The sequence below is a fragment of the Patagioenas fasciata genome, chromosome 2 (assembly GCF_037038585.1).
Source record: "Patagioenas fasciata isolate bPatFas1 chromosome 2, bPatFas1.hap1, whole genome shotgun sequence".
NCBI lineage: Eukaryota > Metazoa > Chordata > Aves > Columbiformes > Columbidae > Patagioenas > Patagioenas fasciata.
The window spans coordinates 40,535,821-40,560,327 of NC_092521.1; the positions used below are offsets into that span (position 1 = coordinate 40,535,821).

Here is a 24,507-nt window from a genome sequence, read left to right on the forward strand (position 1 = left end):
GTGCTGTACTTCTTTGATTTAGCTTTATTAAGTTTCATAACACAAGCTTTACAGGGTGTGGGGAGGGGGAGGCATTTCATCTCTTTGCTTCCTTTATAGTTAAACTGAAGTTTTCAGCCTCAGTCCGTACCAGAACTTTGACTTCGGCATCAGAACAAGTTGTTATTTATTGTCTTGGGTGATGGGAGGTATTCATGCAGTGAGCAAGATTGTTCCCTATTTTGCCACTGGCTTTTTTCCTGCTGTATATAAAAATATTTACAGGGAGGTTTTACAACTCATATAGTGAGACCTGCACCCTCTCTTCAGTCCTTGTATATATGTATTTACAAGCCCACTAAAATATCGTCACAAAACTGGAGGACCAGTCCAGTGACAGGAACTGGGAACTACCACAGACTCATTTGCAAAGACCAGATATAGGCAAAGTGCCATGTGGAAGCTTTGTTTTGCTAGAATTGTGTCTAGATGCATCAGCAGCACAGAGTTACGCAGTTTTTTGCTAATGTTCCTGGCAGGTACAGGCTGCTGTGATTTATATTACTTTAATCGTACTAAAGGTAAATCTTTCCCTGGCCTGCAAGTTGTGTGCAATGTCTTGAACGGGGGAAAATTCCCATTATGCTTGTGTTGATCACCAGTAGTTTGTTCTGTTCTTTGCTAATTTAGGCTTATCAAGTATTAAAAGTACTGCCTTGACCTGGGATGGTTCAAGGATTCTTTGTGAGAGGTTATTTTATAGTAGTGTAAAGAACCTGGGGTTTGTGCCAAATCATACACATCAACTGGATCCACTAGAATCAGATAAATAATTTCTATTGGCATTTCTAATAGAGATTCTGTTATCTTTAGAAGGTTTTAAACATATCTCCATGGCTTTTTGAAGACTTCAATGTTGGCTACTTAGTTGGTGATTTCTTTGTTAACATGTGCAAGTGTTCATTTATTCTTTTGGCATCCTTATTTTACAATTTGCCTCGGTGGAGGAAAAGCTTTTTAAAATACACCAGTGAAATGTTAACTAAGATTAAGATGATCATATTTAAAGGTTATATTTTCTGGTTCTCACTGAATGCTTACTTGGGACTAAATTGTCAGTAGGATGTTTTAATTCTACCCATCCATCTTCGCTGGTCTGAGAGCTCCATTTTGTGAAAAGGGGCATTTTTAATTTGCAATTAAAAATCCCCCAACCTTCTGTAAGTTTGACTACATGCCCACCCTCTCTTTCTACATTCAAAGGAACCCATCATCCTTCTGTGGGGGATTTCTTACAAATTAAAGAGAGTTGGCCTGTAGAGATTTCACAGCAAATACATAAAGAGATATTAGCTTATAGCATTAGGAATGTTAACAATATTATTCAAAGCTATTCAGAGGACCTTGTTCTTTTGTTTGCTGGCATTCTTATTTCCGAAGTACTTCTACCTCTACTGATACCTTATGAAAGCCAGATTAGTTAGATAGAGACACAACTCCTTCTATTTCAGACTGCCAACACAAAATGGAGCTTGTAAACATACAGACTTGGCCTTTAGAATATCTGGCCCTAAATGTTTCACGGCCCTTATACAATGCTCACTTATAATTGAATTACACTGAGAGGATAACATGTTATTGTGTTGTCTTCTGTAGGGCTCATAGTAATTCTTATCATGTATTTCCAGAAGACATTATTTTATTTTTTTCCTGGCATTATAGACAAGCCTTTAATGTACTTAATCTGAAGGACTCCTTGTGTAAGAGCTACTTGCTCAAGCAAGTACTGTTCAAATGGGTAAAGACAAATCACTTGGGGCTTATTTCTGGCATTTAGGCACAACGCTATGTTAGAAGGAGGAAGGGGAAATGGCTGTGTGGTGGCACCGGTCCCAGCAGCTCACAGAGCACTTCCCAGAGTCTTTTTATGCAAACACAGAGCCACAGCAGTGGCGAACCCCACTGTATTTGCGGCTGTCCATGTGTTGGCTTTACTAGCCAGCACATAGTTTGAAGGAGCAGTGTGACCACCTGTGCCTCTCCCAACCCATCTTTAGCAGTACTGCAGCAATGATACAGAGCAACATGTGAGACTGAGCGTTGGACTTAATATGAAGTTTGCTGAATATCACAAGTAAACAATTCTGTGTGAAGTGGGTATTAATTAAAAGCATATGTGAAAGTAAAAACATTCTGTAGTTGCATATCGGTAGGTCTGAGCTGTAGTTAAGCTACTTAAGTAGTAACTAGCAGTGCTGTATATCATATGGTAACAGATTTGCATAACATAAACATTCTGAATTTCAAGTTGTGGCCCATATACTTCTCATGATATTATCATTACCAGTCTTATGGTTTAGTGCTGCATGCTTGACAGGCTACTTATAGATTATAATAAACTGTTATTACACAGGCACCATTGCAGAGTAACCATAGTTACACACACAGTACACTTCTTTTGCTTAAAGTAAACACAAATACAATCATTGGGGTCAGTACTGGAGCTTTGTAGGTTAAGAGTTTGCTGCCAGCAGTGAATAAAAAGAACGTATCTAGCAGTTCAAAGTAAAATTCACTCACCCTTTTATGAAGATTGAAACATGCTAGTAAAGTAAATTATTACAGTGATTTGTTTTATTTTTGTGTTTGTGATATGATTATTTTGAGTCATCAGCATTTTGGTTAGAGAACCTGAAAAACTCCTTCTTAATACCAGCCTCATCATCTCAGTAGAGTAGCTTGACAGTCCATTCTAATGCATTTTAACCAACTTATAAATCATTTTCTGGAGGCTAATGATTTATTACTGCTGTAATGAACTTCAGAGGCATCAATACATTAGTTACCGCTTTGAAAAAAAGCCATTGTCAAATCCTATTGGAATGATGATCAGTTTACTATTGTTATTAATGACCCTGATCAACTCTTTGAATCTATGAATAACCCTGTTATATGACAGAGGTCTTCCATTTGGGTAAAAATCAATGCATATGTAAAATAAAATTATGTGGCTTTCTGGACCTTTTATCAGTGCCTATGTTTCTGTTGTCTGCAAAGATTCAGAATTACTTTTAAGTTCACCAAAGCTGGGGTGATTTAGGAATGGGAATCCCTGGAAATATTTTCAATTCAAAATGAGGCACTATCTCTGTTTTAGGAGAGGCTGCTTGTTGCTTTGTTACCTAAACACTTTCCGCATGTAGATATATGCTAGCTACTTAATAGACATGGGAGGACTCTAATAGAATTCTTATTGCTGTATCCTTCATTTTTCCTCTGTGGGAGTCTCTAATACAGGGAAGTACACGTTACAGACTATACCAAGGGCTGGTTCTTAAGTTCCTGAATTATGGGTTTTTTTCCTTTCATTTTGAAAGAAAAAATAGACCTCAGTGGCTTGACCAAAATAGTAATTACCATGTTAGGGTTTTTTCAGTGTTCAGAGATGTCAGAAATTTGACCTTTGAGGCTTTTAAATCTGACCTTGTTGCTTCTTTCCATTCATTAAGCTACAACCTTTGCTCTCTTGTCATAAAAGATAAATGAAGATTCACACAATCTTTATTTAAGAGAAGATTTATTGTTTACATTAATGTAGATTAAGTAGAAGCAAACCAATTATTTATTGTGCCAATCATGTCTTCTTGAACTTTAAGTTAGTTATCACAGTTCTATAATTACCATTTCCAAATGTTCATTGCCAACTCAAAGCGTAAGTAGATTTTTTTTTAAATGTCTTTGAAGAAGTTATTAACTTATATGAATAAGTGGAAGAGTATTTCTAGACTTCCATGTAATCATCTAGAGAAAGAAATTAAATTTCAAAATCAAATAGCCAAAATATGGTCTTCATATACATAGCATTGTATCTAAATAATTCTTCTGCTCAGTATTTTCCACTGTGGAAGCAAATTATAGAATTTTCTGTTGCCACAGAAGCACATTTCATTAACACACAAAAACTATATCCATTTTATCAAACAAACCTAGAAGCTATTCAAATTCATTACTTTGCTCTTATATCCTCTGATGAAGAAATGGATAGGCGAGACCATACTGTCATTGCAAGAATTCACACACTAAGCTGGAAACTTGCAGTTTGTTACTATTTCTGGGTTTGTTTTCAGTTTTGTTAATAAATCCATCTGAAAGGAAGTTGCTTGAAATTGCTTGTTTGATGCTAGATTATAGCTAACACTGTGTGGATTCACAAAGTGACAGGAGGAGAAGAGGCAAGAATACCCTCCAGCACGTGTGCTACTGTGTCCCTTGAGGTCTGGTTGAAACCAACATAAATGTTTTCTCAGAAGTCTCAAGGAGAGGGTATGTTGTACCACCAGGAGCAGTCACCTTTCTCCCTGCTTCAGGCATGACAGTGCCTGAGGGGGACATGATACCTCTGGAGACACATGAAGGCTCTTTCTTTTCCACCATCCATTTGGACTATGATCTGCAGTTTGTCACTTTACCGTGAGACTTGGTGTTAACCAAGACATTGCTTCACTTTTGGTGTCTAAAGTCTGTTGCTAATGTGCTAGCGTGAAATGTGTGTGAAACACAATCTTCCAAAGAGTCAGGAAAAGGAGCTTTGGACTTAAAAGACAGTGAGAACAGTTCTAAACAGAAGTCTGGATATGGTCACCAGTGGCAGCAGCTTGAATTCAAAAACATGAGACCTCATTTTACAGAATATTTTAGACTCATACTAGAGCTAAGCAAAACTATATACAACAGTGGAAATGAGTGCCTACATTTAAATGTGAGTTATGTTTGGGGATCATCTTGATATGATATAGCATAACAGTTCCTACATTTCTGATCCCGACTTTTTGAGGCCTTGGGAGCCAAAGTATAGCTTAGCTCCCTGATTCATAGGCAGTTCAGTGAGGCTTTGCTTCTTAACCATTTCAGGTGAGATCAAGCTTTGCAAATGCTCACAAGTTAACTAGCCACACCTCCACCTCAGAACTACACTGGAAAACAACCCAAAGCATGTGTCATGTATCCACACCTCCGAGAAGGACACATGGGTAGCCTATGCACTGCCATTTGGGAGGAACAAATTAGATAGCAGTGGGATACTGATTAGGCATAGCTTGTTCATTCAGCAGTTTTCAGAAGTCTAAGTAGCATGACACTTATTTCAGTGAACATCTGCTACATAAATTAAATAGTTTTCGGAGGTTATCACAGAAATCGAAAGTGGCTTTCTAATTCCACTTACAGTATTTTACTGGTATTCCTAGTGTAAATGGCATCAAGGCTACTCCAACAGAACAAAATTAACAAAATTCACTCTTTAAAATGTACAATTATATCATACCTACTGGATTTAATTTAGTTACTAAACATCTAATTTTTCATTACACTTAGAATGGGATATAGTTGAATCATCTGCCATCGATTCATCAGCATATATTATTCTATACATATCTGGTTTAAAATATTCTCTTGTATTGATGTTTTATCTAATTTAATTACATTAAGTACTGGAACATAATTATCTCTGCCATAGGAAAACACTGTTGTTACAAGAACTGAAATAATAGAACGCAGATTTATAGTACTTGTTCTGGTTCTTTAAGAAATGCATTTCTTACTCTGTGTGGGAGAGGTGAGTGCCCGCGTTTCATCAAAATGGTTATGAAAATGTGATGTCCACACATTATGCAAGTAAATAATTTAGTTGACTATTTCAAAATATATAAGGAAACTGTATCTCTGGTTTGCATGCTGTCAACCTCCAAAGAAATAAAAAAATGCTGATTTTTCTGTCCCTGAATCAGAATCTCCATGCTAAAAAGAATCACAGACTACTCTAAAGAACCATTCCCCAATGCAGGGCTACATGGATTCATCCTTTTGCAGATTCTGATAGTTCCTGCTGGGTGGGGAGGATTTCCTATTGTAGTTTCTACAATATTAATTACAGCATCTGGATTTACTAGAGAGCAGTAACAGGAAGATGTCTCTTGTTAAATTGTTGTCAGTAAAAACAAGACATTTTCTTTAGAATCAGTAAAGATTTTCACAGTTGCCAGCCACAGTTGTCCAGTCAGGATTTTAAAATTATCAGAACTGACAACTCCTGAGTAAGTATAGAAATTCCATATAATTCTGCAATAAAGTGATGCTCTGATGATTCAGAATTTTAATGTGCTTATTCCAAAATTTCAGTCCTAGAATACTGTCATAATATTCATGTTATTAAATAGCGTGGAATTTTATGCTGGGGGAAAAAAAACACAAACACACAAAACCAAACAAACAATCAAACAAAACAAACCATGAAACCTAAACAAAACAAACTTAAAAGCAAAATAATTAGAAAATGAGATAAAGCTGAAAAACATGGCTTGTAGTTATATGTTGCTACAACCACTCACCCATATTACAACTGGAGAAATGAAAACTTATCCAATGAACTTTAACACCTTGTAGTGTTCATGTTTGCCTTTTGAGTACGTTTATTTTTACTAGTCCTGAAATTAGGAAATGGATTAAAAGCTGAAAAACTCGAGTGTCACATTGATAACATGCTTATCATTCTAAAGTACTTCTAGCATGTTCACTTTAGTAACCTTATGTGCAAACATTAATATATCACAATTAATTGGTTACAATGGATGCAATGACAGCTTGTCAAGCACCAGACTGAGACAGAGGATGTTAGGTCTCAGCGTAGGAGGCCTGTTTCTTTAATTCTTTGCACAATCTTGGTTTATTTTTTCTTTTTGTTGTACTTCCTAGCTAGTAGTGGTAGTTGCTTACATGCAAAATATTTTTCATTAAAACGTGAGATTTAGCCTCTGTTACTTTAAACACTGCAAAGTGCAGTTATTTTTCAGAACATTATAATACCACTGGTACAGTATGATCTGGAACAATGTTTTTCACGTGTCAGTAGTTTTCAAACTAATCTATCTCAGCAATACTTTTAAGACATGGCAAGTGTTACTTGTTTATGAGCAGGGATTTGCTGGTTTCTTTTTTTCTTATATATCAGCCCTTTCTGTTGTGCTTGAATTGGATTGTTTTAGGTGGCAGAGTTTGCTAAGTCATCTAGTATTCAGTTAAGAATTCAGTTTACCATTTCTTAGCAAGAATAGAGCCTCACTTACTGTCCTAAGGTTCTGTTGACTCTACAGTGCTGGCAGGAATAAAATTTAATCATGTAAGAAAATTAACTGGAGTTTTATTAATAATTACTAGGGAGTGACTATATCCAAACAATCTCTCTTAAAAAAACCACACTTCTTATGACAGTCCATTTCAGGTGCCACAAAGGTAAACTATAGCATTATCAAACAGTGCAGCTCAGAACTTTCAAAATAAATCTCTAAATTCTCTGAATTTAAATATATTATTTTTAAAAGTGTAACAAAAATTCTTTAAAAATAACTTTATAAATTCAGAGAAGCAATTAAATGCATGGGCTTGATTTTAATGTTTCCATAATCAGATGTAGTTTTCACAGAGTATCTCAGAAGGCACTTAGGATCCTGCCTTTTCTCTGACATGCATATTCTCTATGTGTTTTGGTACAGCTCTCCTAAGAAACTTGGAATGTAAACGCAATGCCAATGTCTTTTTTTGTAGTTGATGATCAAGGTTAACAGAAATATCTAGGTATGTTTTTCTTTTTCACTGGGAAATGCTTTTATTCTCTTGTCTGCTTAAAACGCTAAACAAACAAGCCAGGATTTTTTTATTAATATTGTTTTAAGTGCAGGAACAGTACTGTAATTTGTTGAAATGCCTCTGTCAGTGCAGAATGTTTCCTTTGTTCTTCAAAGAAAGAGGACTCTTGTAAACTCATTGAATTGTTTATCTGTAAACACCACTGGGGCCCTGTTTTGACTTTACATTGGTGAGGAACTCCTCTGCTTTTCTCAGATGAAGAGTTAAGACACTTAAAATGACAACTTCACTTACTGTAAATTACACTATACATATGTAGCTTGTCTGTCTGAAAAATCATTGTGCTTCTTGACTACCAGAAAGGGTACGTTGCATATTGAAAACAGGAGAACAAAGGATAATTGAAGAAACTTGACCTATCTAGTGCATTACTCATATCCTCCTCTTTTAAAATGTAATGTAAACAAAGGCTAATGTATAAGCTGAAGTTGACTTTGTTTGCTTTATTTTCTTTCCATATGTTTCTAATTTCCTTATTCCACTAGTCGCTTGTACATCCTTCATCAGTCCTTCATTAGTTATTCAAACAGATTTTATGTAAACTGAGTCTGGAGATCTATGTACTAAGGTAATTATGAAAATTGCCCATGCAAATTGGGAAAAGGCACACATAAATTACCAGTTAGAGGCTTAGCTACTAGTTTGCTTGCATATTTACCTGAATTGCATTCATAATTGCAGTAATTATGTGAACAGTCCTGGATGCACTTTTGCACACACAGCAACTACATTAGAATTTCTTCCTGAAATGACTAAAGCCATTGCTTTGCTGAGACAAGTCAAAGAGGATAAAATGAGCTTCCCTAGTTACAAAATTTGGGATTACTAGGATGACCCTATTCTAGAATATTAATGAAACTTAAGGAGCTATGGTAACGCAGTATGAAGTTACACTGTGGTTTAATGGTACACTGGCATGAAAAGCTCACCTGAAGGCAGTCTGTGGCACATGAACAAGACAAAACAGTGTGGATAGGTGTTTTGTTACTTGGAATATTCCTCTGTCATTTCATTTTGGGATTATGTGATTTCTAATCTTTCTAATGGTTAAATATTCTCTTCTGTAGTAGCTGAGTACTTGCCTCCTAGGGTTACCTTCTGGCAGTGTAAAAACGTGGCACATAGATCCCGTTTTAGATTTGAGTGCATTTTATTCAATTACATTTACCCGGATTTGTCCCATTAATACACTGAAAATTAAAACTAAGGGCTGTGTCTGTCAACAGAGCTGATAAATGGGCAGCAAAAGAGTTGGAGGATATCGGAACAACCTTGGTGTGCTCACAGCAGCCTGAAGCCTGGGAAATATAAACAGCTGTGTTTTGTACTGTATGTATATTATTACTTATTATCACATTGAGCTCCAGATAACATTAGGTTAGATAGACCCAAATAAAAATTAGAAATAGATTAATATTATGAGACCCTCATCCAAAAAGAAAGGAAAGAGGAAAACTTCCAAGAAAATTCTAGATTTGCTTTAGAATGATGCAACTATTCATCCAGACTAAACCATTTCAAGAGTTTGATGAACCTGGGAGACAATGCTGAGAAAACACTGGCACCATTTCTTTGGAAGGTCTTATCTCCAGACATCACTCTGAATGCACAGTGGTTACGACCTTCTCTAATTTGAAGAGATCTCTCTAAAGCTCAACTTTGTCTCTCATTAATCTGTGTTACCTATGTATCCTTCTCTTTCATTACCATGAAGACATAATTTCCACAGCTTGAAAGTTCTTGTATTTCAGGCTTATTTTTTTAGTGTCTGGAGCTTGTGTTCTGTAAACGTCTTCATTCATCATTTTTTCCCTTGCAGATAGCAATTGGTTCCTCACTAAGTTTTACTTAAAACTTTTCTATGATGTAGTGGATTCCATACAAAACAGGTGAAGTATAACTTGAGTTTTGCTACTGTCTTTGTTAGGATATGAGTATTTTATCACAACCAATTCTTACCACAGACTCCAGTATGCTTCCCTGGCATGCAGGAACAGAGTGAAATCACTGCATGAGTGGTCATAAAAAAATCACTTCCCCGGCTGTTGGTTGCTGCTTAGTAATATTGAAAGTACAAGTTTTCAAGACAAAAGAAAAATTATATTTTCTTGGCCAAAACAAAGTTTATTCTAAAGATGAACGGGAAAATAAGAGGTTTCAGGATCAAAAAGAATAGACTGAATAATGAGTTTAAAAAGATATCATAAGTTGTGGTTACCTAAAGTGCATCCCTTTTCAAGGAGTTATGGCTTTCACTTTTTTTTTTCTCTTAATTTATTTTGGTAAGTTGGTCAGGCTTTATTAAGGAAGGTATCCAGTATTTAGAAATATCCAATCAGGAAAACAAAGAGATATTCTTAAATTAAAAAGAAGGTTCCTAGGCAGGGCTCCTGTCGCATGCTAATATAATGAACACTAAGCAAAATAGATTTACTAATTTTAATCTTTTGAGACTGCTCAATATCTGTTCATCTACTATGTAGTTGAAAATAAAATAATTGAGATTTTTCTTGTTTCAGAATTATAATATTGGACTTGGCAAGCTGCAGATGGATAATTAGACTGGAGATGTTAAATAGGTTTTAGAGACAAAATTGTAAATAATACAATACAGAAGAATGATGGACTTATTAGCATATCATTAAATTGCTTTTTCCCTGAGAGCCAGGCATATTTTTCATAACTTAGGAAAAATGTCTTGCCTAGCAGTAACACATGTGCTTAACATTTACAAAACCCACAATATTTGACTATGGTATTAGGTTTCTATTGAAGGGAAAATTATGATAATATAGTTACAAATATCAGTAAGTTTATCACTTGATAACAAGATCACATGTATGAAAAACAGTCTCTTCTGAGTTGAACATTTTGCAGACCTTTTGTTTCAGCTTCCATTAGTGCTGTTGCTCACACTGAGGATTTACAGGGCCACAACATAGCAACAGGAAGATTTGATAAAAGATCCTTTCACTGATGTAATTTAAACTATCCAACTGACTGTTATTAATCAAAATTATGTTTTTTCTCATGTTTTTGTATTTAATAAACAGTAGAGTCATGTGGGATACAGGGTTTTTTTTTCAGTTCTACTGGTATCAGCCAGTAAAAGCATGATCTTCTTTATCAAGGCAAATGAACTTTGTCCAGAAAGTCACAAAATGCACACCCAAAATGTAGATTAGTTTAGTTTTCAGCAGACACACATCAATAGTGACTGATGTGCACTCATAATTCTATACAGTTTATTCCTGGGGTGGCAGGGAGTTGCAGGAAGGATAGTTTGGTTTAGTACAACTGTTATATATGGGAACGCCAGAGGTAGCACAGCACCGTTTCTATCCAAAATATGAAATGTCTGGCAAATTAGTTTGCTTAAGCAGGGGTGATATTAATGAATGAGCCTTCAGGACTCTGAGCCAGCTGAGTCTCCCTAATCCAGCCATTTCTTAGCTCACTCATGTCCAGACTTCCCTTATCATTAATTCTGTGGAAGATTTTATTGTAGTCACAATGCCATTTGTAAACCACAAGCCCAGATAGGACACTATGGCTCCAGGAAAGAGTTTCAGAGATGTTCCACATTGCAGTGCCCAAGAGGAAGAATATAGACAATTACCGACTACATTTGCCTGTGTTACCCTGGTTTCAAAGATCCAACTTCGTATCACATTGGAATGGAAACAAGGTCCATTAAATGTTTGTGCAGAACAGCAGGAACTCTCATAAGCCTAATGATGAAGGTAATGAGATGATTAGAGCGTGTAACAGACTCAGGTTTTAGCACTTTCTCTGCCTTCTGAATGACAGAAATTTTCACTTGAGATCCTTCTGCCCTTTATTTCTGTCCAGTGCCTAAACAGATGGACAACAATGGAAAGACAGCCTCTCCTCCCTTGCAAAAGCGTTTTGTAGTGAAGCAGCATATTTAGATTAAATCTCTTTGACAATATTTTAAAAATCTCTCATTCCAGCTGATGTACTGCAGAGTGCAGCTTTGTGAGGGAACTGGCATTTCTTTGGACTGAGATAAGGTGCAGTGCAAATCCCACAGAGGTTTGCTATAGAGTTAGAAGACAGGAGACTCCTCAATGTTGCACTAACTTTTCAGATGTCACAGTTGGTTTAGTGTGATTTTCTAACCAGAAGGAATTTTCTGTCTCTTCCCACGTGGACTTCCCCTGCACTTAGGCAGACCTCATTGAACCTGGGGAATGTGGCTTGTCAGATAAGATATTAAACTCAACAAGCAGCAGAACCTTCTTTGGGATGGCAAATGGAACAGTTATTGAGAGAAAGAGGAACCCTAGAAAACACAGGACACAAGTTAGCCAGATGTGCATTTCAGATGAGTCTTGCTTTATAAAGAATATTGACAATTTAAGAGTTTTTTACCCAAACTTACTAACTAGAAAGAACTCTTCATCAGTTTTGAACTTCACATGGTGTACAGGGTGAGAAAGGCAGAGCCAAGTTCACCATCAAGCTCCAGAATTTGTTACTGTGTATGGAAATAATGCAATCATTACAAATCCAGGGGTGAGCTTTTTCAAGAGGAGGTGAGAACTGAGGAAGAGCATGAACTGACATGATATAGAGTATGGAGTCACCAAGAATGATCTGCAGTTATAGTTCTTACATTTTCTTTTGCACCTTTCATCATTTTTCTCTGTTGTATCTGTCATTAATGAGTGTAGGTCTAATAGCTTCTCCTTGGGCAGCCATCCCTTGCTGAAACTAAGCTCATTAAAACAATATTAGAGCCTTGAATTGACTAAATTCAAAGGTTTACTTGGTCATTCAAGGTCTCAGCATCTTCCTCGAAGACTTTCACACCTATCAAGTTAGTAAATAACTGCATCTGTGTTGCCCTAAGCATACAAACATTGGCATACCCAAATCATTCCCATGGAGTCAGTCTTAACATAATAAATGCTGTAGTCAAGTCACATGTTATTCTCTACTATGTGTAAACATCCTTGAATACATTTATTTAAACATCCCAGTCTAAGTCTAATATTTCCAATTTATTTCAAATTAAACACTTTATAAATGCTATGTAAGCTGCACTTTCTTTTGAAATATAAAGTGTGATGAATATGAATATCTCATTAGAAATCTATTTATTTAGATGCTAAATCCCCCAGTCTTCTTAATATTAACACTACCACGTAAAATAATTAAAGTATGTATGACAAAATTCACTGACAGATGCACTGACATTACTGGAAGATACACAACTACGCACTAAATACTTCCTTGGCCCTGCACTGTGCTTAGCATACTCTGCTCTCATGTGGCCAGACCCTCTCTTGGCAAACCTGTCGGAAAATCTAGAAATTATCTACTGGAGAGTGACACTGATTCAAGAAAGACTCTCCAGACTGTTTTATTAATATAAATGTATCCAATACAACTTCCTTTACTTTGTGGTAGGGTGAGATGGATGATGTGGTCAGGGTACCTGTGTCTGTTACAGCAGACAGAGCAAGCATATGACAGATCATAGTCACATTGCCCAGCTCACTGCAGGAACACAGTTGGATACTCTTGTGGTAAATATCATAGGAGGAAAAAAAAAAAAAAATTAAAAAAAAATATATATATAAAACCAACAAACAAACCCCAAACAGAGCGTAGAGCGGAACAGAACAGACCAGAAGCCAACAGAGGTTACAGCAATCTTGTGCTGGCTCTTCACAGTATTTCCAAGCATCTAGTTTATATCCCTAGATTTAACAATTTCATCTCTCTTGCATGCTTGCTTCTCTTTTACTGTCTAAAAGAGGGGGAAACAATATTGTCTCTCTCTAGCATGTTTTAGATTTCATTTCTTTTGATGAAAGGCTGTTGATTCAGGTGTGTTTGAGTGAACCTGTGAATATACTGCTGACTCAGTAGTTCTTTAGCATCAATGAAAGAAATGTGAAATGCATGAATGTTTTCCATATGTAAATAATGACTGAAATAGATAATGGTTCTATTGTTATTTGCCAAAAAGCAGTGAAATGATAACATTGTTATCAGGAGATGTGTGCCTGAATATTTGACTTGTACCCCCTAGATTCCATTTGTCTGCTGTCAGCCTATACCTGCTGTTAAGCACTGGACACTTAAAAAAAGAGAAAAAGATAACACAAATTATTCACCATTAATTCTTTAAAATGAGTCACTATTAAAAGCTTAATTGTTTGCTGAGAGCGTCCAAATTAGTGGTCTTTGCAAGATCAAACGAATTTGAAGATATTTTTCCAAATTAAAATGGAAACATGCATCCAGAATCTACCAAATGAACATATATGCTCCTGTAATAATAATTTTATTATCTTCAGCTTCCAGGCCAGACTTTTAATTATGACCCTTTATATCAGTGAAAACCATGTATTCAGGATTAAAAACCTATTTCTTTAACTAGTCTAGTTAAAGACTGTGGTTTGATATATTCTATGCTACAACTTTTATAAAAACCAGAGAACACTTCTAATAACACTTTTCTAATTTCATGGTTCAGTGCACAGTCAGTAAAGATTTAAATAATTCAGAAAGAAAGCCTATTCTGTTCCTTTATTAGAAGTTTGAGTCAGGCAAATTCTTTGACATTTAATGGGTTTTTAACCCTTTTAATAACTTCTTATAATAAAATTTATTGGAGGTTGTTTTAAATAAAGGGTTATTATATTAGAGTTAATAGCAGTCGGTAGTTTTTTATGATTAGTTTTGAGACCTTGGCCCTGTGTGACTCAAAGGATATTAAAACATAAAGTAGAAAAGAATGTTAATAGTCACCAAATTAACTGTGTACTAAGAATTACAGAAACTGTATATTACTGCATTTTTGTCGTTGTGTGATTGTGCTATAAAATTTTGCAGTTGAATTTTGAGTACGTAATTGTTTTAAAGGAGCTTAAGATCACTTACAGGACCAGTACTATATAAAACAACCTGAAGTGGTTTAATTTTTGACAGAATGATTTTGCTAAGTGTAGTAAATTTAATAGATTTTTTTTTTTTCAGTTTAGACTGCTTTTTACTTGTGAGGTTTCTGCTGTTTAATTTTAAGACTGTTTTCCTAATCAACAGTAATTTTGAATGGTCCTTTCATTTTATCCTGAAAATGTACTGGGCATAGTATATAAATACACTTGTGTATGATACTAGAATATTCCCCAAATACCCACTTACTTTAAAACTTAGTCTTTCATTATGCAGTTAGCTGATACAAAAGAGAATTATAAAATGAGATGATGAAAACACACATCCCTTCCTCTGTTAGGTGGTCCTTTGAGTTATTCCTTTTAATGTCTTTTGAATGGTTCTCTGTGGTCATTTTACAGTAACCTTAGCTCTCATAACAAATCTTTCTTTAGCACTCATTCTCTTATATATGTGCTAAACATCATAGCTCCAAGCCTGACAGTGTTCAAGAAGAGACTGGACAGCACCCTCAGACACATGGTGTGAAATATGAAGTTGTCATATGCAGGGACAGGAGTTGGACTTGATGATCCTTGTGGGTCCCTTCCAGCTCAGGACATTCTATGATTCTATGAAATAAAAGATTGGTTGCAGATATGATTCTCTTTAAGTGAATGGAAACAAGATCTGAGGGTATGCAGATCGTTGGGTTTGATCAACCTACATTCATGACAGGCCATACATACCAGTTACCAGTTTTATCCACTCTAATCAGTGAATCCTAACTTCTTGTCAGATTCTGGACATCTAAATGTTGGGGTCACTTTTTGTTTTCCCCTGGTGTACAAATACAGATGTTCAAGTTGCCTCATATTTTAAGTTTTTCTTTCTGAATAATATCACCATGATGGAAAACAACACATGAAACAACATGGTTTGCCTTTGGTTCAGTTGTTATTAACCCAGAATCCTAACCACCAACATGCACTGAATAACCATGAGGTAGTACTTCTTAATATCAATGTGGAGTGAGTGAAACATGTCTAAAATAGACAGTTCTGTATTTTTAGACACTCTTTTAAGTTTAAACTTAGATATGATTGCTTGCATTTTGGATCATTAAAAAATTATAAGGTTTTTTGGGTTTGCAATTGTTTATTATCACCATAAATGGTGGGCATGGTCACTTAAACACAATTCCATTTCTGTGTGCCACCTCTCACAAACCTGTTCGGCAATGTAATGTTGTCTTTTCTTCTCTTTCAAAACCTTGACTTTGAGAGACAAGTGATTATGTAGGAATCCTTTTTTTTTTCCCCCCTCTCTTTTTTAATGAGCATCTCTTTGTCACTAGGAAACATCTTGCAGATGTGCATTGCCTTAAGGTAGAAGACAATTAAAACAGCTAAAATAAAACGGTAACATTTCTAAGTGAATCTTGTGGCTTTTCAGGAGGTTGACACTATTCGGTCTAGTGCTACATCTTAATGCAGCATTACTTGGGAACAGACAAATGTTCAGATTTAATATTGCACAGGTACTGGCAGCAAGTTGTCTCAGGAATATAAATGAGAATATGATTAATAACAGAAACTCCTTTGGCCCACCAAAGAATGTCTGTGATGCCTACATGGTGACTAAGGTGGATGACAACAGTAAAGAAGGAAGTACACTGTGGGTATCCTCAGAGATGACACTCAAGATCCCTTGAGCTTTTCTCCCATAATCTTTGTTTGAATTAATTGGTTGAAACATAGCTTCATATAGTATGAAAAATAATTGCTCTCTGACTTACCTTGACTACTTAGACAAGAAGAAAAGAACTATCAACCACTTCCACAGTATCCATCAGAAAAGTTCATAAGAGCTCTCAGCTGGTAGAAAACTAAGCAAAAACACTGTAAGACCTGGTGGTGGTAATAGAAATAATAGCTGCAGTGACTTGATGTGAATTTGCCCAAGGTACTGAAATATGTGATCTCCACTTGCTTTAGCGAGTAAACACTGTGTGTTTCTCCTTATGTTTTGATGTTTTCTTGTCCAGAGTGTAATCCCCAGTGTTTCTTGCATATACTTAGGCCTGTTGTATATACTTCAGTTGGTTAAGGCAACTTGTCTTTTTTCTTTCATTTAATGATAACATTTATTATAAATAAATTTAAATAGAGAGGGACAATTTTGACTTTTATGGCTTTTGAGAGAGATGTTGCGTCAGTTCTTAATTATAACAAGAAAAATAATACAGGAATTATTTTGCTAACAGCACATTCCTTTTGAAACTGCCTGCCTAATGCTTCTTAGAAACAAATTATTTGCTTCATAAAGCCACCTTCTGGGATGTTAGTTAAGAGTCCTGCGATTTGACTCTTTCTGCATCTTGCATGGATTAACCAGCTTGTATCAAAAAGGCAGATTATTAGGGATTTTTTTAATGCTACATGCTACATCCTGTGAGAGATGAAGGATTCTATCTGAATGCTGTCTCGGATAAGAATATCTGTATTTTGTGGACTTTGAGGCACAATATTTCAAGAAAGATGAAGGTTATTGGACATAGTCCAGAGGACAGCAAAAAGAATGATCAGAGGTGTAGAAAACACAGCATATGAAAACAGTCTTTCAATCTTCAGGTTCAGTTGTTTAGTCTAAAGAAGAAAAAAATGAAAGGAAATTCATAATAGCCTTCTAGTGTGTACAACTTTTTCTGTAAAGAAGGAGAAAAACATTCCTCATGTCCACCGAGAGTAGAGCAAAAAGTAGTAGGTTTAAATTACAACAAAGGAGATTTAGGTGAGACATTACGGGAGAAAAAGCTCTTTCCACTGTAAGGATAGTTAAGCACAAGAATTGCCCAGGGAGGTTATGAAGAGGTTAGACAAACATCTGTCAGAAATGATTTAGTTATAGCTAATCCTGCTGTGAGATAAAGTGTTGGACTAAATAACCTTTTGAGGTCCCTTCTAGCACTATTTTCTGTGATTCTGTGATTAGGATACTGTACTCACATTGTCCTGCAGTAAGATGTTTCTGTGCAGGGATGGTATTACTGTATTCTGCTTTGCACACGTTGCTTTGTTTTTGCTTTAAGCTGATGGGGAGAATGATGGTCTGATGTTTAAAGCACTTTAGCTTTTTTTTTTACCAACTTATGAGCTTTAAGCAGTGCATTAGGAGCTTGTTTTCAGGCAGACAACCCTGTTCTGGTTTTGCACTAAACATGTGCCTATTAGAAGGGTTATCAGTACATACCTCAGAATTAGCAGCTTTTACTGTGTCTTTAAGTTGCAGACAGACATTTATATGGGTGGATGCTCAGTTTCTGCTTATAAGTGAAATGAAAACAGGAAAAGAAAAAAAAAATAGCCATGAAAAGAAATGTATCATAGCTTCCCTGTTAGTAAAACCAAAATAAAACACATGTTCTAAAGCTGAATATAACACAAGTTGTGAAACATCCTGGAACTGACAGATGGAGAATGATATTAAAGTGCCAGATATTATCATTATTACCTCATCAGAGAGACCATTGAAGGCATCAGACTGTCCTTATCCTATGTAACACTCAAACTCTGTAACTTTGTTCTTCCATTTGGCATCCTGCCACCCCGCAGGATTTGTATTCAGCTCTGCATTCGGCAAGAGTGCATTCACAATATTGCTTCTGCATACTGAATGTGACTCCAGCACAGCTACACATTGGCGGGTTTTGTAAAACTCCATCTGGAAGAACAAGGAATAGGAAGCTTCTGATTTTAAAGTAGTTTATAAGAAATTGGTCATACTCTGCGTGCAATGTTGACGGAGAGTGTGTCTGATTACGCCGCTCTTCTTGCAGAGGCGAGGTTGTCACGGCGCTTGAAATGGGGGCCACAACAGTGACCCAAGTATGTGATCCTCATGGGTGGGACTGTTCTTGAGCCCAGCAAAGGTGATGGGACAGTTCCTGGTTTGTTGATCCTTTAGGAACCTGAAGATTCGTTGTCAAGTGCTTTCCATAACATAATCTTGTAACTTTTCACAGTTATGTGGTTAGCTACCCCTTCTCACTCAAGGAATGAGCAGTTTCCATTTTCTTAGAAAATCCCACGTTTTCACTAGGCAGGGGCAGGACTGGGGGAGGCAGGCTCTGCGCTGCGTGGCATAAAGAGGCAAGACAGAAACATACCTGCGGATGCAGAGCCATGTGGATGCTCCGTTCTGAGGGCCACAGCTCTCTGTGATGGACTTGCACTGGCATATGCCCAGGTCTCGCCTTTCTCTGCAGGCGGGTCCCTTAGGTGAGGCTTTCTGGCTTAGCATCTAGGGAACACCTACTCTTAAACAAGCTGTCTCTGTGTTGCTTACTCCTGGTTTTGTGAAGGTAGCCTGGTATTCATCCAAATTAAATATTCTGAAGACAAGCTGGATCCCTACAAAAAGAAAAATACCTTTTTTTTCTACTATACCACCTTGTTTGCAGTCCTTAGAATTTCACTAGTGAAGGCTTCTCTTTCAAATCGATATATTCACCTGTTTTTCATGGTGATATATCTAGCACCAACCAGTTGGTGTCACATTATCTGAAAACACAGTGTATGTTCTGTGCGTAAGCTAAAAGTGAATACAGACTGTTTAAAAATATATATTGTTTAAAGAAGACAAACACAGTATGCTCTGCAGTATCTATCCGATAATATCTGAAGATTCCAGTAAAGGAGCCATCATTTGAATAATAACAAATGTATTATATTTTACTTGGGAATAAGTAATTAAAATTACAACCTTTGCCCCTGCTTTGACTGAGGTAGAAGCTTCGCAAATTCATTCAGAATACCAGCAGCATTCTTAGGAGTTTCAAACAGTGCTTGTTTCCTTTTCAGAGTTCAGAAAATCATTATAGTACGTATTCTTATTAAAAAGCAGTCTTCTCTTTCCAGCAGTTCATGAGGAGCTTCATTCCCAGCCCTGATCTGGCACCAGGAGGTGCTGCCCCACAAAATCCCCAGGTGTTTGCAAGTCGGGCAGCATGGCCTCAGCCCCTGCCAGGTGGTGGGCACCCTGGGGGCGACACACACCCACATAGACAGGGTGAAGGGAGGGCTTTTGGGAGGCTTTTGCATTCCTCTCCCCAACACTACAGGGACCAGGTGGCTTTCCAACCCCTGCCTGCCCCGGGGCAGCCCCTTGCTCCTGCTCCCTGTTCTCCAGCTGCTGCTCAGCCCAACAGCTGGATCCGGAGCGAAACAGCTGAGCAGCAGCTACAGCTTCACCGGCACAACAGTTGTGATAGGGGTTGTCTGCTAGGGAGATAATGATCGCTTTCAAGGCTTGTATGTTTGACAAGGAGGGGAGCTGGTACTGGAAAGATGGGAACAAGAAGTCAGTAGCAATCTTCAAAAATATAAGTATCTGCCAGGATTCAAATTTCAGCCTTCAGCTGGTTTCATACACTGCTCTGTCTCTGCTCCTCTCCTCCGGTGCTTTAGTAGTTATTAAATGAACTTGAACATGTTTGTATTGATAACCCCTTTTTACCAAAAGCTATTAATTTCTAAAGCAAGATAAATACAGGCATAATTGTGATGTCACATTGTCAGAAGCCATTTCAAATCATTTTCAGAGACACATGTACATGTAAAGTGGTAAGTATGCCATAACTAATGGTATTATTAGTGTGATTTACTGCCAACCAGTTAGCTTTACAAAAATCAATACCCAAGCTTGTAAAGTATCTCCTTAAAATTTGTAATTTTTTACACGATCAATAATAAGAGAAAAGGTGAAGTTTCAGGTTTATCTTTCTTTTTCATTGCATTGCTGGTTGAAAGGTATCCTACAGATTGCTTCGATATATAGGAGTGTGTGTATGAGAGATAGCTTGCAGAAGTCACGAGTGATTAAAAGTTAAAAAAAAAATCTGAGTGATCTTTAGACAATTCAGATGTCATGCCTAACAAATACTGTCAGTAGAATAAATGTGGTTATGTTAATATGTTGAACCATTAACACATGTCCTTATCGTAATAGGAGTTACACAATGGTAGTCCCTGTCAGATTCCACTCAATACGTACAGCGTGTTTGTCTGATGCACAGAAAGACAACTATTTCATTTCAGCTCTGGACTGACACTTCCAATTTTAAATCACCCACAGAACACCTTAGCTTAAATCTGAGCTTCTCCCTGATACTCTTTGTCTTTTGTCCTGTTTCCCTATGAGTACTGAAAAGACGTTATAGGCAATCTGCTGTAGTGTGTGTGTATGGTACATTTGACCTCTGGACAAGAAAGGAGTTTCATCCTCCAGTGCTTTTAATTCTTATCCTTACAGAGACTGAATTTGTTGCTTGCTTTAAAATAGTATGTCTCGTTAATGCTAAGAAGCGGTGACCCACATAGCACAATGGATTCATTTGTCAATCCCGCGACTTCCGAGCTTTCCGTTCATATATGTCTTAGCAGCAAATCAACTCAGAAATCATTTAATCAGTCTATCAATGCATCCGTCTTGTCAGTCATCTGAATCCTGAAAATTCCAGTATCTCACTGGGCAGCATCAGGAAAAGTAGATTTGGACCTAATACTAGATATTCAAACTCTGAAAACTGCAGATTCCAAATTCAGAGCTCAAACACACACAAATCCTAAGAAGAAAAGTAAGATCTGTAAATTGTCTTAAATTTTGAGGATATTCAATGTCCTGGTTTTGTTAAAAACAAAAAACCGTGTTTGTTAAAAACCGTGACATTCATGTTCTGTTCTGGTTCTGAACGTAAGAGTGCAAACTTGTCCCTGTTTGTTAGCGTTTCTGAAATACTCTACATGCAGCTACAGAAAGCAATGCCCTTTTGTTACCCCTATAAAGAAACAAGCTTTCATTGCTTTTTGCTATTCCCATGGGCTGAGGCTAGAGCCTGAATAGTTTATAACAGTTAGTGTTATGCAAATGTCAATCATATCCTTATTCTGTTTGTTTCCAGTATTTACATGTTTATTTAAGTACTTGCCATTTCTTTTAAGCCTTATGTAGCCAATCAGACCAACAGAGGTCTAAAGAAACAGAGCACTTTGTTAGTGGTATGCTTAATACAGTTTTTTTCCTCTTGTAGATGCAAGATTTACGGAATACAGAAGGAGCCCAGTATAGTTCCCATCCTCAGATGGCAACCATGAGGCCAAGGGTTCAACCTGCAGATATTAGGCAGCCAGGAATGATGCAGCATGGGCAGCTGACTACTATTAACCAGTCCCAGCTCAGTGCACAGCTTGGTTTGAATATGGGTGGAAACAATGTTCCTCACAACTCACCCTCTCCACCTGGAAGCAAATCTGCAACTCCTTCACCATCCAGTTCAGTCCATGAAGATGAAGGAGAAGATAGCTCTAAGGTAGGCTTAGATGCTAGGATTACTATGTAAATTGTGGATATTTTTAGGATCTACTAAATTAATTGTATGGCCAAAGTTATTAAGGTGATACTTCATACTATGTTGGTGGTTGACTGAAGTGAATAAAGGGTTATGAATACAAAACTGACAGTTTCCAGTCAATTCTTCAGGCAGCATGAGTAAATGACATCATTCCTGTTTGTGAGAGCAAACTGGAATCCTGTAGAACACTAAAAGAATAGGCATTCCATTTAGGACTTAAAGGTTGCATTTTCTCACTTGCTTAGAAGGGATGTTTGTTCCCAGTTGAAGATCAGTTCACTGCTATAAAGAGTATGAACAGGCTGTACAGTGTCCAAGTCTTTACTACTTGGTCACAGGATGAGTAAACACAACTTCATAGCAACCAGAACAGAAAGACGCTCTACAAACTTTGAAAATCTTACCTTGAAAACCTTGAAGAGCATTGCATTTATATTTGGGAGGTGCTGACACTCCAGCATGACACATTTAAGCTTTGCTTTAGTGTCACTACAGGCATGAAGAAATAATAGTAATTTAGATTATAAACAAGACACTTATTTAAAGAATAAATGTCAATGTATATAGCAGGTTTTGCATGCAAAAACCTCTCAAATATTCGCAAATCCTGAACACTTCCCCCAAAATACACAAGTATATTATCTGAATTTTGCAGACATGAAAGCTGAGACACAAAAAGGTTGGAATTTAACACAAAGTCATCACATAAACCAGGAATAGTGCATATTAAAATTTAAGAACCTCTTTAGCTCTATTTTGTGGTCACTACAAAATAGCCATCCTGTTAAAGCAGCCCTGTAGTGTAGTGAAGATGTTGTACCATGATCATATCTTGTGGGGAAAAGTTTCAGACTTGTGAGTAATGTGAAGAAAACATATTGTGAGTCGATGAGGAGGTATAATCAAGTCCAGAAACGTAAGTCTAATTTATTTTCAAATGATATTGTTTTTCATGCCTCAAGCTATAAAATAATCATGTAATTTGAGGCATATGTTTTACTGCATTTTGAATATATTTTTATTCAAGTTTTATTTCAGAACTTTACCCTGATTTCAGAAACTTGAAGTTTTAAAAATTACTGAATAATTCATACATTTTAAATGAGCACTTCCTTACTGAGGGAGACTTTAAAATACAGCTATGTAAAAATAATTCCAGGCAGCCTTTACTTTGTCAGAATAATTTATTTGCTACTCCTGTATGTTGTGGGAGTGTGCAAGGTACTCTCAACTTCAGCAGGAAACATCCACTCAAATAATTAAGATAGGTTTTCTGCTCCTATCAAATATCTCTGTTATCTAACCCATATTTTTAATGTACTTTCTCACAACAACACTTCACACTAGCAAAAGTATAGGGTTGTGGTTTCGTGCAGAAAGTACTAATCTGAAGAAAATAATGCTAAGCACTGCAGACCAAGTAAAACTTGGTCCTTTGTGGAAGACAGTTTATGTAGTGTTCAACTTTTTAACAAGCCATGTTATTTTAGAAGACTCTCTTTCAAATTCTCTCATGCTCAGTCTAAGAAGAAAAAAATGAGAAAAGGCACAACACAAAATTAAGAAAAATACTGAAGAAATTACGAAGTTAAGAAAAATGCTGAAGTTAATAAGTTGCCTTTACATTTTTTGATAATTATATCACTGCTAAAATAAGTGTTTTCAAGGATATTTAACTTGGTTGATAATGATAGAGGGTTTCAGTTACTCTCCAACTAGTAGGGACCAAAATACAAGCCTAATGGAGGGCAGATTGTGCCACACACATCTTCTGTGGGATTTCTTAGGTCTTCCTGAAAATGCCTGAAGTTGGCCACCACCGGAGACAGGCAGTGGGCTGGCACACCTGATCCGATGCAATGGTTCTGCAGTAGTTCCTTGCATGAAAGACAAGAGTGTTGGAATAATCAGCCTAAGAAGCTGACGTATTGTTGTAGTTAACAGTTTAGACCTCCTTGCTGTGTGACTTTCTGTCATGCTCCTCTTGCTGGAAGCTGCAATGAGTGGATATAGATACTTAGAATAAAACAGCCACAATGGTATTAATTTTCTCAGAGCTGCTTTGAAGGCTTCTTCTCACTCAGAGTCCTACTCCCCATGAAAGAAGGCACTGGATGGGGAAAGCAAGAGATAGAGCGGTCATTCTGTCTCATGTCAGAATCTCTTTTACCTGGATATACCTTTGTTAAATTTGGAGTTTTCTCTTTGTTTTATAAACTGTCATGTAGATGTGCAATATTATTTAATAGATGAGGGCCAGAGCTCATTATTCAGTCCTTCAGTAAAAGCACACGTGGTGTTGTAAGGTAGTGGCTGCTGGAGCTCACCACATTTGAGCAGCTTCATGGAGTCAGTAAGATGTTCCTGCCATGAGGACTTGTAAAAAACAACTCAATTCGCCGTATTGTTAATGGCAACAGTGACCTTCTCTCTATTTAACCAGCAGGAGATATTTGCCTATGTACCAACATTGATCAAAAAGACAAAGTACTTTTTCAAATGGA

General features: G+C 36.8%; 1 protein-coding gene across 2 annotated transcripts in view; it reads left to right on the forward strand.

Moving 5' to 3' along the window:
• TOX (thymocyte selection associated high mobility group box) overlaps positions 1–24,507 on the forward strand; it is a 215,752-nt gene that overhangs the window by 150,529 nt on the left and 40,716 nt on the right. For both annotated transcript variants that reach the window (XM_065832876.2, XM_065832875.2), the window contains exon 4: positions 21,683–21,961. In XM_065832876.2, the coding sequence (XP_065688948.1) occupies positions 21,683–21,961 (279 nt within the window). The remainder of the gene's footprint in view (positions 1–21,682; positions 21,962–24,507) is intronic.